Source organism: Elaeis guineensis, chromosome 10 (assembly GCF_000442705.2).
Source record: "Elaeis guineensis isolate ETL-2024a chromosome 10, EG11, whole genome shotgun sequence".
In the NCBI taxonomy this organism is placed as follows: domain Eukaryota; kingdom Viridiplantae; phylum Streptophyta; class Magnoliopsida; order Arecales; family Arecaceae; genus Elaeis; species Elaeis guineensis.
Window position 1 is genome coordinate 1,982,622 of NC_026002.2, and position 16,601 is coordinate 1,999,222.

At 32.4% G+C, this 16,601-nt stretch overlaps 1 protein-coding gene and 1 long non-coding RNA gene across 35 annotated transcripts in view; one reads left to right on the forward strand and one right to left on the reverse strand.

Moving 5' to 3' along the window:
* LOC105053231 (MADS-box transcription factor 23) overlaps positions 1 to 16,601 on the forward strand; it is a 36,295-nt gene that overhangs the window by 1,925 nt on the left and 17,769 nt on the right. For all 9 annotated transcript variants that reach the window (XR_012135071.1, XR_012135070.1, XM_019853311.3 and 6 more), the window contains one exon: positions 15,852 to 15,930. Coding sequence is in view for 7 of the 9 variants with exons in the window: in XM_019853311.3 (XP_019708870.1) it covers positions 15,852 to 15,930 (79 nt within the window). In the remaining 2 variants the exon portion in view is untranslated. The remainder of the gene's footprint in view (positions 1 to 15,851; positions 15,931 to 16,601) is intronic.
* The window catches only part of LOC105053230 (uncharacterized), a 31,328-nt gene continuing 26,751 nt past the window's right edge, over positions 12,025 to 16,601 (reverse strand). For all 26 annotated transcript variants that reach the window (XR_012135087.1, XR_012135086.1, XR_012135085.1 and 23 more), the window contains 2 exons: positions 12,805 to 13,007; positions 12,025 to 12,704 (listed from right to left, as the gene is read on the reverse strand). This is a non-coding gene — a long non-coding RNA (uncharacterized lncRNA). The remainder of the gene's footprint in view (positions 12,705 to 12,804; positions 13,008 to 16,601) is intronic.

Consider the following 16,601-nt stretch of genomic DNA (forward strand, 5'->3'; position numbering starts at 1 on the left):
GAGGGTTAGAAGCATGGATACGGCTATATATTCTTCCAAAGTCCATGCACCACAATTCTAAGCCATAGCGCAGGATGATCATTGTTTTTCTGAATCATTGTTCTTGTGAATGTGTCCTATTTATATAGATATGGTTGTCCTAGGAAGAGAGACAACCAATTATGGTACTGAACATGGGAGTGGGACAGATCTGACATGCCTCTTGGACTATTTGATCATTTGATGCAATAACCGCCACAAGTTACGCCATCATTATATGAAACTTGTGAGCAAGTTAATGGCTTGAGCCCACTCCTAATCTAGTTTATTGTAAAGTGGGATGTGTAGAGGAAACCATGTTGGAAGATAAAATGGTCCAATGTATAGGATCTAATGCATCATACTTCCCTTGCATCCACCTCACCATCAGATCCGACAACATTCAGAATATATGGATGTGTGCAAGAAAACCTTCTTGGAGAAGTACGGCCTGCACAATTTTCTATACGTGATGTTGATGAAACATTACATAAAACTAGATGGTCATACATTATAACTTCACAAAGCAGTCTACAAGTACTTGTTTAGAGTTTCAACGTAAAATAAATACAAAAGTGTCGTTATGATCAGAGGAGAGGAAACAGTATCATTTTAAGGTTAATTATTATATTCCATTTGGAGCAATTTGAGTTTGTAAGGTATAGGTTACCTTCATTATTTTTTTTTGGTCTGGAAGGTTGCCTTCATTATGATGGAAGAGTTAAACTAAATTGTCACTTTGTAGCATCATTTAGATGCATGTGCTTGATGGAAAAAAAAAAAACCGCCTACATATTGCATGCACCTGGGAAAAAAATCCCCTTTTGAAGTGGCTTCACATCAAGCACAAGTCAGAACTTCATATCAAGAGGGTCCTAGACTGTTAGCATTGCATGCCATCATATGTAGGCTTGGGTACCATGTGAATGGTAGATCATACACTTAACAATCCTCGCCATTTTCCTAGACTCGCCAAGCTTGTTCTCTTTTTACCTTTTTCCTTTTGCATCAGAATTGTAATGAAACAAGTTTTTCCTATCCTGTCTCCATTCAAGCTCAAGTCCCCGTTCATGCCAACAACTATTCTGAGAGGAGTATTTGTTAGACAAAGCCATCTTTACAAGCTGATGGAGAATAAGTTGTGGAAATTGCATTCAACATGATTTTATCAATTTCTATTTATTATTACGAAATTTTCCATCTCTAGATTTCAAATTTTTTAATATTATAAAAGGGCTGGGTTGATTTCAAAAAGAGAGGTCCACAGTCTTCTATATTTTAGTTTTAATTACTAAAGTTTCACTGAAGTCATTTACATGATTTGAGTTTTAAAGATCATGCCAGACTTGTTATGTTAAAATTATTATATTAATTGTAGTCTATATACACTATTGTCTGGATAATTGAGTGGAAGGTTTATCATTATTTTGAACTCATAACATTCATTTTACTACTCTGTGTTCCCTCTTGCATGCATATTCAAGTTCCTGAATTTATTCTCACTATATTGTATCTCTCCCTATCATTTAGCGATGAATCTTTTATTTTCTAGTTATTGGCAACTCTTTTCTACTCCAAGATGGAACTAGAACATGCTTCTACTTTTCGATTAGAATGAAGAAACGATAAAACGAAACAATTGGAGTAGACTTCAACCTAATGGAGAAGCAGCTATGGTGGAAACGTCATAAGTCGATTTTGTGTATTTTTGCTTTTTGTAGGTAATTAAGCATGATTAAGAGAATTTGTTATCACACTACAACTAAAGGATAGGTTTTTGTTCGTAAGAGGTAAAGTTGAAACCAACCAACCTTAGATCAGTTGGTCAACATCCTTCTCCACTTGTAAGAGGTCTACAATTTGAACTCTGCTGGCATGATCTTATATATTTGTTGGTTTTCAAAATAAACAGATATAATGATGTCTACTACCATGTATAGTTAAATTGTATACTTGCATCCAATGATTTCTATATCTTCTTTTTTTAAGATTTTCAATTTTACAAAAAATGCAGTGGATAATTGAGTTAATGGTAGAGTTCAAGAATAGTATGGAAAAGCTCCAAGGTTGATGTTTAGGTTACTACCAAATTAATGCAGCAACCACAAGTTGGTTGCCATTATAAATGTTACTGGTCTAGTTTTACTTTTGGGTCATCACATCTAGTGTACATAGTGATTTCAATTTTCGGAATAGTGGTTTGCCTTAGTATGACAATATTGTATGATTTAGGCTATACAAACCATTGTTAATGTTGAAAGGAGAGCTTCAATATTTGTAATCATTTTCTAATATCTTTTGGAGCTTTTGCTTGAAATAAATTAATTTTTATGTAAGCCTTAATCCTTTCATAAGTTTTATGTAAATTATTTCTCAGGTCATAATCAATCTCCTTAATTTCTTTATTTATCCTTATAAACTAAGTATAGTATTCTTCTAAATTAAATACAGACACATACATACCTACATACCTACATATATACATATATATTGTGAATGAGTTAATAACGTGCCAAATGCAAAAAATAATTTTTTGAGTTCAAAGCTTCTTTCATTTGTTAAAACAAATGAAATTAATATTACTGATTATTTTACTTGACTTTTTGATTTCTTTAAACATTGATTTACAAAATATATGGGTTTTATTGCAGTATATGTTAATCTTAAATTTTAATTTTTGAATCATCATGTATATATAAAATTCTCCCAATATATTTTTTCCAATAAATAATAATATAACATATTTGCCACATGTCAAGAAAAATATTTAATTAGATCTTAGTTGAAATTGTGATAGTGCAACCATTGAATAATATTTTTTGATTTTAAAAATTAATAATACCATTGAATGATAATTTTTTTCAAATTTAAAATTTATGATGCGATTATAGTTAGCAGATCATATCAAGATCAAAATGATGGCTTCAAGTTTGTAGATCAATTTGTCATTTTCAATATTATGTGATGGATAAAAAATGAAAGCATATAATTTTCTATCTTTTTCTTTAGTTGTTGAAAGAAAAAATTACCTAAAACTACCTTCAAAAGATGAGAGAATTAGAACAAACCTGAGCCATATTTGACTTGGTATAAGAGAAGTGTGTTAACAAAATTGCCCTTTGAGTAACTTTGGTTGTATAAATAGTTAACTAAGCAATTAGTGGTTTAGTTACTGTTTTTGCAAATGTAAAAGTCCGTATCATCCAACTATAAGATAGAAAGCCTCCATCCACGATCTAGAAAAAATGATTATTGAATTAGCATCAATTCAAACATCCAAAGCATTTAATACATTATTGATATATTTATATCTTTTCCATCAACTCAAAGTTTAATCAATGAGATTAAGTGGGTGAAGAGTCATTTGGAATGTGTCACAAGCATTCTTCATAGATGACCATGAACAATGATATACAACATATATCGTTGAGATATGTCTAGAAGAGTTACTGATAACTAGATTTTTTTTTAGTTTATATATTCTATGGGTTTTACATTCTCTATATAAAAAAGATAATTATTTTAATCAAGAAGGGGAGTTCTTTACTTCAAACTATCAATCAAGTCTAAAATTCTTCAACATGTATTGCATGCTTCATTGATTTATGCGTTGTTTCAATACCTGATCCAAAATATGCATTTTGGAAAAAAATTTCTTAAGCTTTTTCATCCTTAAGAAGGAAGTTTACAAGCAAGGAATCATAGTATTGATTGCTATTTCTCAGAAATGGCAATCCAATATTGGGGGAGGTGAATTGGATTTTTTTTTAAAAAATGAGAAGTACTTGTGCCCCTCTAAAAAAATTTGAAAGTGTTTGTGCAGTGCTTAGCAGTAACTAAATAAGCACTAAAAAAATAAATACAAAATCAATCATTCAATCATAAATATAAATACAAAAAATTTATAATGGTTCGGTGCTCAACTTCACACCTACATCCATTCCTCAGATCAACCTATTTGAAAATTTTTATAACTATAATCCCATAAGATTATAATTCGATTGTTTTTGTGGATTCACAATCAATCTGGTTGGTTTTTTCTAACTCACCAACTAAAATCTTATAACTGATTATTTTTTAGGGCTCACAATCAATCCAGTTGATTTTTACTGACTTACCAATCAAAATATTATAATATCTAATTTTTGGCAATTGGGCCAATCCTCAAGAACCCAGGTTTCTTCCCAAAAAAACTTGTCATGATAGATAAAGAAAGATATATAAGAATTTAAAGCATAAAGAATAAAATCTTTAAACTCTTGAAGAAGTCGAAGTGGTTGAGCTTTTGAATTACTTCGATTTCTTACTTGAATGCAAAGAGGGGATTGACAGAGAAATAAATGCTTTTGCTCGGTGACTGCTGTCTCAATTAAATGCACATTTCCTCTATATTGAGTTAAGTAAATATGAAAAGGTGATGATTGAAATGCTTTTTGAATGTCTTTCTTCTCTCTCTCTCTCTCTCTCTTTTATTTTCACTTAATAGCTTGAATATTTTCTTCAATAAATTTAATAGCTTGGTTCTCAATTTTGAATTTTCTATTTTTATGACCTCAAAAATGATCGGAGTTAATACACTAGCTGTTGGAATCAAAAATAGCTGTTTGACATAAAATATGACCGTTTGAAATATTTTGAAAAACTAGTTGCTATGCTATCAGAATTTTATGAGTCGACTCATCCAAAATCTTAGTTAGCTAAGATGAAGTGCTGAGTTAGCTAAGTAAAGCTCTAGATTGGCTCAGGTATACATACTCATTTTTCTACTTTCTATCTATCTAAAATTGGATCAGCTGAGATATCTTTTTAGTCGGCTAACTTTATGACTTGGTTAGATAATTTATTCTTTAGGTCGGCTCAAAAAATTTATAAGCTTTTACTATTTTCTATCTTCTTTTACATCTGAGCTCGAATCGACTAACACATTCCTTGAGTTGGCTTAGTTTCTTTTTTAGTTGGCTATCTTATTTTTATGGTCGGCTTAGGAGGATATCTGAATTCTTTATTCTTCTGCCTTCAATTTGAGTCTAAGGCTAAATTAGCTATCCATTTATATGAGTCAACTATGATCTGTCTTGATCAGCTCAGATAAAAACTTGATCGACTAAAAAAAAATATCTGAATTTTACTTCTTTCTATCTTTTTCCTTGAACTGAGATCGGATTGGCTAAGTTTCTATCTTGGTCGACTCAAAAGCGTGTCAGCTATGCCAAAAATAATTTTTTCTATTCCTGAGCAGCTTTCTTTATTCAAAGATTTTCTAAGCTAGATTTACCTTCTCAAAATTAATTTTTGAGTAGTTAAACTTGTTGAGAAGTCTTTCTAGACTAGATTTTTTTTTCAAATTCATTTCATATCGAACTTAATTTTTTTGCTATCAAAATCTGAAACTTTGATTTTAGAAACATGAATTTACTCAAATTTTGAGAGGACTTCTTTTTAAATGAGATAAAGCATTAAGCATTATAAGATATCCTATAATTACTTTCACAAGCATTATTAGTAATTATAATTTATACTCAAACTCTTTTGACATCATCAAAATCAATTTTAGGACTAACAACTGCATTATAAATTTATGATGTTGATTAAGTCTCCTAATGTAGCATCATGAAGTCCCAATACGACCCAAAAAAAAATATTTTTTGGTTATAAATGCTTCAATATATTTTGCTATTGCTGTTTGGACCATTTTGTTTGTCATAGCCGTATTAAGCCTACTTTACGATCTCAAACTACAAATGCAATACTAGCTTTTCTATCTCCAAAAATACACCATCAGCATTGATTTATATACACCTTTCTTGTAATTGAACTTTTATACTAGTACTAATCTCTTGACTACTTTGGAATTCTTATGATAGCCAACAAGCTTTATTAAAAATTTTCTATAGCTTGAACTTATATCCTCCAAAAATAAAGTCATTTATACTTTTTCCAAACTGCCCAAGCGATAATAACAAACATTGTTAATCCTTCCATTTTTAATTTGTTCGGAACTTGTATCTGACCCAAATGCTTTTAGCTTTGCTTCCCTTGATTCTCATTTAGAGAAGTGCAAGACTCCATACTTGTAGTGCACATTAATGACATTTAAAAAAATCCATTCATGTATCATTTTGTTCATCATATGGTTCACATAATTCATCATTCAACTTTATTTTTCTTTTACTCAAATTTCTTTTTTTTAGAAGGATATTTTTGAGAGCATATCACATAAAAAATTTTTGATTTTTCTAGGTTATGTACCTTCCAAAAATTACTCTTCCTTATCAAAAGTATGCAAATTAAAACTACTTGCTTTTGTCAGATCTTCTTACTTTAGTATCAAGTGAAAACCAATAGTCTTAACTGTGAAAATTCTATTTTTTTACCATGTCATATTGATCTATAATTTATTGATCTATTCATACTTGGGATTTTAAGAATGTTCTATGAAAAGAATATCTGATTAATACTTGTCTAGTGTAGCACTCTCTATCCTTGTCCATCAAAACACCAACTATAGCTTTAGGGCTCAAGATGTTAACAACAGAGGCCACTTTGGAGGCTATTTTCACCGATAGTCATTTATCCTTTTAAATTTTTATCCTATTCTCATTTTCAATTTATGAGTATTCACCTGCTTCAAGTAACGATTTTATATACTTAAAACAACATAGAATTAGACTGTTGTAGGATCTCCATTCCTTTTTTGCTAGTAGTGCTCAATTAAGAGCTTGTAATTCTCTAAAGCCACATCTCCTTTCTCTTTACAAAATTATTCTAATTTATAAGTCTAGTTTATCCCAAAAATCTTTTCACTTTTTTTTTGCCCCACTTTGCTAATAGTAAATTTAACTACTTGCATGTATTTTTTGAAATAAGAAAATAACTCACTAGATATGTTGGAACTGCTTAAGTAATAATCTTCAATAAATAATTTTTACTTTAATTTTCTCATCATAGTTTGAAGACCTAAATAATTTCACTCCTATTAAATTTCACTCCTATTAAATTACTATTCTTTTCCTTTACATCTCATTGTGCCTTCTTGTTGAATGTGATGGCTGACTTATCCAAGTCGATCATTTTCTCCAAAACCTTCTCATATTTCTCCTTGATATGATTAAGCCAAGAGAATGGGTTGTGAAGAACTCTCATTCTATGTTTTGATATTGTATTAGGAGAGAATTATATATACATGGTGATTACAATAACCATGAGATGAGCTTACCACTAAGATTATATGCATATAATATATATTATATACAATAGATAATACTCTAACACCTCCCACTCCCCTCCAAAACTCATGGTGGGTCATAGACCATGAGTTTAGAAAGAAGATGAGAATGTTGAGCTTTCATGTGAGGCTTATTAAGTAAAATCAGTAGGTTGAATCTCAGATGGAAGATAGTGAGAGGGCATCCCTACAAGATGATGATGATGATGAGTACAGAAGGCATCAACACTAATAAGCTTGGTGAGCTTATGCTTGATGCGTTTGGTGGCAATATGAATAGCATTAATATGATCACAATAGAGTGGAGTCAGCTAAAAAATGACAACACTTATATATGTAAGAAGCCAATGAAACAAAATAATCTCATGAGTTGGTTGGAAGATGGTAGTCTATTTTTTTTTATTTCCATGAGAAAAAGGAGTGCCAAGAAAAATATAGTAGCTAATGATAGAATGATAATTAATAAAATCACTTGCCCAAATAGCGTTAGAGAAAGAATAAAGCTAAAGTTGGGAAGAACTAGATAAAAGCAAAGCTCATGAAGTAGTACCTTGAAGATAATGCAACACATGTAAGAGATGGGCTAGGTGAATTCTTGTGGGATTCGAAATAAATTGGCTTAAAATATGACAGCATGAGCAATATCTAGTTTGAACATAGTGAGATAAATAAGACTACCTATAAGATATCGATAGTGAGTCAGCTCATAAAGAGATACATTAACTCCATGCTTTAAGTTATGATGGAGCTCCAATGGAGTATTAACAGTGCGGCAATTGATCAAACTAACTCTAGAGAGAAGGTCAGCAATGTATTTCTATTGGAATAAGTGGTAATTCTTGGAGCTATATGCAACCTCAAGCTCCAAGAAATATCAAAATAAGCCAACATCAATCATCACACACTGTGTACTAAGATACTACTTAACAAAAGTAATATACTTCGAATCATCCTCAGTAATAATCATATCATCCTCGCTAATAATCATATCATCGATATAAAGCAATAAAAGAATCCAACTGCATGAAGAAGAATAGACAAACATGGTAAGATCATGACCACTCTGGGTGAACCTAAGAGTAAGAATGGTTTAGCCAAATCATTTAAACCATGCATGAGGAGCTTAGCAAAGATTATAAAGAGCCTGGCAAAGATGACGCACATGTATGGAAGGATGAGAAAGTTCTAGTGGTAATTTTACATGGACTTCCTCATATAAATCTCAATGAAGAAAAGCATTCTTCACGTCAAGCTGATAAAAAAGTCATTGATGAATAGCAATCATAGCTATAAGAGTCCACACAGTACTCATATGGGCCACCAATGCAAAGGTCTCCTTGAAGTCAATGCCATTCTTTTGCTCAAATTCACAAGCAACAAGACGAGCTTTGTAACATCAATGTAGCCATCAAAGTGAGTTTCGATCTTGTAAACCAACTTCTAGATGATGAAAATTTTGTCAAGGGAAAGAGGAACAAGATCCCAAGTGCCCGTATGCTTAAGAGCATCAAGCTCCTGAGATATTACTGCATGCCACTTTGAAATATCAGCAACCTCTTTAAAAGTCTTGGGCTCCTAGTAAGAGTGAATAGTAATAAGAAAAGTATGGAACTCTAAAGAAAGGCACTGAGGAGTAGCATTGAGTTTAGTAGAAGTAGTGCGACAGTGTAAGGGATGGTGATGCTTATTAGGTGGAGCAACTGTTGATGGTGGATCATGAATCGATAGCTTAGATCAGACACTCGCACATGGAGGAATATCTATGGATGAGGCAGAGGTGTTATGAGGAGTAAAGGAGCTAGAAGGCTTAATGAAAAACATAAAAGACAAGACTAGTGGGGCAGAAGTAGAAGTAATAAAGGAAAGATCAACAAAAACAAGTTGGAGAGCAGAAGGTGAAGGGTCTAGTGGATGAGGAGAGAGAGCATAAAAAGAAAGATGCTCATGAAAAATGACATCTCGAGACAAATACATGTGTCATGAAATAAAATCATGGCATCTATGAGGCTATGCCTTTTATGCTCAAGACTATATCCTTTGAAAACACAAAGATCGATAAGAAAGTTTGGTATATTCAGAGGGAGGTAACATGATAAAGCATAATAAATATTTGTAGATTATCATAGGAAGGGGGGCTAGAAAAAAGTCTCTTACGAGGAGTAAGACCTCAAAAAATGAAAAAGGGTTGAAGATTAATAAGATAAATAACAATATGAATAGCCTCAACCCAAAAATGAGGGGGAACATAGGCAAAGTTAAGAACTGAGCTAGCAATCTCAATGATGTATCAAATGAGCATTAGGACAGGAGAGTTGAGAGAGAGTCCCCATGAGGCAAGGAAGTCGAGAGATTCATGAGATAGATATTCACCATTAGACTCAGAATGGGGGGCGTAAGGGATCTAGCGAATTGAGTTTAAAGCATTGTGGCAGATTTTTTATAAATCTGGTACAGTTGAGAGCGAGACTACATAAAAAATAAATCTATATAAAGAGAGAATAATCATTAATGAATATGACATAATAGTAGTTGCCATCTTTAGAAACAAAAGGGGAAGGACTCCAGACATTTGTGCAAACTAAATTAGAAGGTGAAATAGCTACGGGATTACTAAAGTGAAATGGAAGTCTCACATACATTCCAAGGGCACAACCTTCATAAGGCGACATATTTGAATTAGATATAGAGCCTAAGACACCACTACAAATTAATATAATGAGATGGGGACCACAAAGATAACCAAGATAAATGTAGAAGGAAAAACATCTACAAAGATAGAGGCAAAAGAAATAGGCACATGCAAGTGGTCCATCAGATACACTATATTATGGTGATGGCCAACACTGATTAGACAATTGTTCATTGATTCTGCACAAAACAAGAGGATGAATCAAAGGAGACAAGGCGATCATGATCAATGAGTTGACTAACAGATAGTAACTTAACATATAATTGAGGAATATAGAGGATGGAAGGAATAGTTTATTAGGTGGTCTTAAGCTCACCTTGTTGAGATGTCCGTAAATAGGTGCCATCAATTGTAACAATATGAGGTTGCATAGAAGGAGGTGAACAGGAAACAAGAAGAGAAGCATGTAGGATCATGTGAAAGGATGCCCCGAAGTCTAAGATCCAAGTGAAACATCTGCAGTGTATAGTTATTCTAGTTGTTGGTTGATCAAGGTGCCTTGGAGATATTTGGGAAGGAGCAGATTAAGCTCCATTAGAGACCCAAGAATAATTCAGTAGAAGTTAGTCTAGTTCACATGACAACAAGGGCTGAAGATTTTCAAATGGATGCTGGCTGATATTATGCAGATTCACAAACACTTGGTGCTTGGGGTGGTTTGGACCAATTATCCAGCAGCTGGTAAGCGCAGTCCTAAGCATAACATAGAGATCCATGGCTGACATGGATAAGATTGTGAATAATGGGAAATGAATGATGAAACTCAAATCCAAAGAACCAGAGAGTCCCGGATAGAGTGCGCAGCTATCAAATTTTGATGATCTCAAAATCTCCAAGCAGTAGTATGAGGCCTTGTCTTGAAGCTCATTTCAAAGACGAGGGAGGCTTATTTTAGAGATGCATGAAGGACCGGTGAGTTGGCTCTGATACCATATTAGGATCAAGCTAATAGAATGGGTTATGAAGAACTCTCATTCTATCTATTGGTATTGTATTAGGAGAGAATCATACATATATACGGTAATTACAACAACCATGAGGGGGGCTTACCACCAAGGTTACATTAATATATGCAGTATATACAATATATGATACTCTACATTTCTTCCTCCTTATTGACACTTGTAGATAGGAAGAAATTAGAAAACAGAGCTCCCACTTTCTAAGACCTCTGGATGAGACATATTTGCTTTTCTATGACACTCATTTGATTCATCGGAAGAATTTTTCTTCACTGAAGTGTTACTTCTGGAAAGTTGATTCATGAAAATATGATACCGAGAAAATAATTTTGACATATTTAATTGATCATAAAAAAGTAGTTTATTTCATATTAGTTTATGTTTAGTTGAGCTTTCTTTTTTTTTTGAAAACATATGTAAAATATCTATTATATCCCTAATAAAAGGAAGAATCTTATCTTATTCTATACATTACTATTGTTTGCAAATAAAAAATTATGATGGTTAAGAGTTTTTGGCATAGATCATAATGGAGGAGTTGTGATGGAGAGAATGTTTATTTTAACTATAAATTTTTTGATGGCTTAAAAAAATATTTTTGAAAAAAAATAAAGCAACTGATTTTCATCCTATGAAAATTCAAAAAATTCATGTTCTACATGATTTTTGTTTCTTATAAAATATAAAAATTATATTCCCATAAAAATACCTTTTCTCAATCTCTCAACTTTGAAATTTCTAACCGAACAAGGGTGATTTTTTTTTTACTTTCCATTGACCATATTTCTTCCCCTCTTTTCGTGAGCCAAACAAATCCTTAACAAGAATAAAATAAGTCACAAAAGTAACACATTTCACAGCCAAGGCCACCCATTTTCCACCAATCCATTGTGAGCATTATTTGCTCCCCAAAAAGCCATACCACTATCATAAGTTTTGCTAATGTCTAGTTTCAGAGTTAAATGAAGCACTGAACTTATTCTTCAAATAATGGATTCCTTCAAAAGCCTTATGAATGTTGTTCGTGATTAAATGACCAGAATCAAAAGCACATTGGCTTTCTGAAATTATCTTAGCAAGCTAATGGTTTTTGAAATCACATTGTAGATCACATTGCAAAGACCTGCAGGTCGAAATTGAGTCATTGAATCAGAATTCTTGCTTTTAGGAATGAGAGCACCATAGGTAAAATTTATTTCATCCAAGAAATGACCATAATTTAGAAAATCAAGGGAAGCTTTGATAACATTAGGACCAACATTATTCCAATGTTTTTGGAAATAAGGCGCAAATAAGCCATCAGGCCCAGGTGCTTTTAAAGGTAGAGTTGGAACAAGACAAGATGTTACTCGTTGGTCATGAAGTTTTGAGGTTTGTTTCCATTCATTTCACCTGAGACTTATCTTTCTACCACCTCATGAAATAGAACTGTGTGGATTCAAGCTTTTTTTTTTTCTTCTTTCATTCAGATTCCTGAAACTGCAACATCCTCAACTTTGTTCTCATCCATCATCTTTGAGCCTTGAAATCTCATTCATCCTGTGTCTTTGAGATGCCTTTGCATGAAAGAAATGATGCGTCTCTATGCTCCCCAAACACAAATTTGTAGGCCTTTGCTTCCACATTGCTTCCCCATGTGCCAAAGCCTTATTTAATTGTCTCCCAGGTAACCAGTCTTCACTTATGTTTACTTTCTATTGGCGACCTTCAAACTTCTTTTCTTCTTCTTCTTCTTCTTCTTCTTCTTTGAGAAAGCTCATCTATCAAGTCTTCTATTTGCTTTAGAACATGGCCAAACCTGTTTCTGTTTCTGATCAAGTGAGGAAGAGTCAGACAAATAACTTTGAACCTTATCAAGCATAAATTATCTGATCAAAGATGAAAGCAATTGTTTCATCTCAATAAAGCACCTTGATTTCCCATGCTTCCCCATGTGCCAAAGCCTTATTTAATTGTCTCCCAGGTTACCAGTCTTCACTTATGTTTACTTTCTGTTGGCGACCTTCAAACTTCTTTTCTTCTTCTTCTTCTTCTTCTTCTTCTTCTTCTTTGAGAAAGCTCATCTATCAAGTCTTCTATTTGCTTTAGAACATGGCCAAACCTGTTTCTGTTTCTGATCAAGTGAGGAAGAGTCAGACAAATAACTTTGAACCTTATCAAGCATAAATTATCTGATCAAAGATGAAAGCAATTGTTTCATCTCAATAAAGCACCTTGATTTCCCACACTACAGAATTAATGTGCAGCAAATGTCACAAAAATCGAACAAGTACATCAATGCAATATCATTGACTAGACTTTGTCCCTGTTAGAACCAACCAGTTACTCAGTCCTACACACTTTCAGGAGGCTCATAGATATTATTCTTAAGTTGAACAAGGGACATGGTTAGTAGCTTGAAGAACAACTTGGAAATTAGAGACACCCATTTTAAAAGGATATAAGAAGATTTTTAAAAATTTAACCCGACATATTATTTGATTCCCATCTCGTGAACTTAAACCTGCACAAGAAAATTAACAATTATATTTAGATGAAGTTTATACTGAATATGAAGGAACATATGAAGTATAATTTTCAGTTCTCAAGCAATAATCTAGTTATTCGTAAGTTATAAGCATTCCCACAATAAGAACATGGGCAACTGCCTTAGCATCATGGTAACAATATTTTTCAAATTATTACGAATTTTAAAACTGCTCACAACTTTTTCTTTGGTTGAAAGATACTATGCATTATACTAATGGTCAAATAAACAAGAACTATTATAATTCATTCATGACTTATTTACTAAACGGTCATGAATCAAAAATAATGGTTTCAAGCTTAATCACTGGGAGTTATTTTTTCGTTATTGTTAAATGTCCTTATTAGATTAGCAGAGAAAATTAAGAAAAGTGGCCTGATTGGACAAGTCTAGTATAGGTGCTTATAGAATTTAACTTTGATCATATCTATTACTAGAAAGAGTTGAAATACCAAGTAGTCCAGGGCAAAACACTGGGAATGTACCACAGTGGCTTGACAAAACCACAACCATTTTTCTGGGCTAGAAACTAATTTCAGCTAGATAATTTTCTGTGTTTTATCCTTTCTTTAAATTTCATCAATTATCCAAACACCAATTCAAGAGTAGTCGGTAAAATTAAGGAAAGCTCCCATAAAACTAAGATTAAACCTTCTCAATTCACTTGATCCACGCCCAAATTATGAATCCAAGATCAAAATTAATGAATTTTGGAATTTTAGGTTGATCCCAAGACCCAAATTGTGTAAATTTGAAAATAACCCAAGCAATGCATTTGCGCAAGTAGATTTCCTGAAAATGGAGACAAGAAAGGCCCTACCTAGAAAGCCACCATAATATTTTTTTAGGCTATTTATTTAAAAATGGAAATTTCTAGAAGTTAATTTAAAATAAAATAATAATTTCTGGAGGGATATCATGTTTACACCACTAATGTGTACACCATCAAAATTAGGTATACAATCAATGAAACCTAGATGTGCTTAGGTTCCACTAGTTTTGAGGCCCTCACAATTTTTAAATCAATCCAATAAAATGACCTTCATTTGAGATTGATTTTTTCACATGTTGTGCACATGGGGCCAATCTATGATGCCCTAAATAAAACAATAGCTTCTAGTATAATTTTAAATTTTTTAAGTTATTTTAGAATTAATTATAAGATATTTAAAATGTAATGTTTTGAAAAATATAGCTATAAACTTAGATTACTAAATACTATTTTCCATGGTAAGTAGTGCATTTTCATTAAAAAATCATTTTATTAATTATTTATTTTTAATTATGTATAAATGTTTAAAACATATTTTGAAATCATAGGAAGAAATATAAATTGTGTCAAAAGAAATATGGTAAATGCTCCAAAAAGATGCATGTAATGTCTTTGCAGTCTAGGTAAGCTAAACAAATTTTCAAAAGGTGATTTTGAAGTGCAAGTTTCACTACATCTTAATAGTATTTGAAATTTTGAATACATATTTTCTTTGCTTACTAGCATTCAATTGCTAATTTTAAGACATATATCTTTTAAATACATTTTAGATTACAAGTCGTATGATCATAAATGAATTTTGTATGTTTATCATACATAGAAAACCTCAAGTAGGGAATAGCAATACTATATTGGAATTTAAAATTTCTTCTTTTTTTGTCTTTTTTTTTTGGTTTGATAGTTGTCAATCTGTTTTATTTTTTTATCTTTTATTTTTCAAATGTTTCTTTAGGCTTAGGTGAGTTTTTAAGCCTATGGTTGGGTTTATGATATCATACGGGTCCCAGTACCAATTTGGTATCTGGTTTTCTTCTGCTTTCTCTTTTTCTCCCTTCCTCATTCTTCCCATGTTCCAGTGCGACAAAAAAGGAAAGGAAAAAGCAATTAGGAGTCTTCTAACTATGTGCTGGTTAGTCTTGGATAAAATAAGTGGTTCCAATTCCTCTCCCACTTGTCAGCCAATCGGTTCAGCACCAGGAACACTTACTTTTGTGACTTGTCGCTCAGAGTCACAAACCCATCCTAGGACTTGGTTGACCACCAGCCCGACCTGGGACACTAGGTATGAACCAATATGGAGTGAGACCCAAAGCCTTGTATTTGGCTTATAAAATTAGTGCTTTAATCGGATTTAATAAAATATAACATTATACACCATCCTAAAGTGTTTTTCCCCCCCCAAAAAACAGTTTTCCTTTTATGCGACCATTTTTTGCATGAAAAAGCATTATGTTGGGAAAAAAGTTACTTCTATGTGTTAAAAACAAAAAGATTATACAGCTTTTCTTTTTGTAGTATTTGTTTCATCTGTCATTTTGATGTAGAAGGTAATCAATCATTTGTCTTTTCACAACGATAACAATTTGATTCTCTTCATTCATACTTATCTTGATTCTTGTGATTTTGAAGTAATAAACTAACAAACCTTTTCTTGCCAGCATGAAGTCAGTGATAGAACGCTACAACAAGACCAAAGAGGAGAATCATCTAGTTATGAATGCAAGTTCAGAGACTAAGGTACATTTGAAGCACAAGTATATCTTGTACCGTCCCCTAAATGGTTTAAAGTTGTCATCTTTTCTCTAACTCATGCTTTGCTAATTAGTCTACATAACCAGTTGACATTAGATTCTTGACTTTATGATTCCTCAACTATTTTCAAGCCAAGATACAACTAAATAGCTCATCATCATAGAACATGCACAGCTTAGGCTCAAGTTTCTTTTAGTTGTTCAAATTTGTGTACTTCTCTTATGAAAATATCATACCCTAAAATGTCCTCTTAATTTCATTTATTCTTAGCTTAAGCAAAAAAAAAAAAAAAGAAAGAAAGAAAAGAAAAAATGGGCTATGTTTACACTACTTAATAATTGAGTAATCATTCACATGGAAACCGAAGACAGATTTAAAAAATAAATATTATCTGACTTTTTTTTTCAAAGCATACCAAGGTAGATTTTTTTTGGATGGTTGTAACAGACTGATCTTCACATATTAGAATAATCTTAACAATTTTTCTAGCTCTAAGGTATCATACATAATGATTCCAGCTACATCAACACCTGCAAAAAGTCTATTGATGGAGTGGAGAATTAGTTTACTGTAGGTATCATGCTTGGCATATGAGAATTTTGTTTACCCATGTCCAACTATGAGTCTTTGCTCCACATAGATGGACTCTTCCTCCT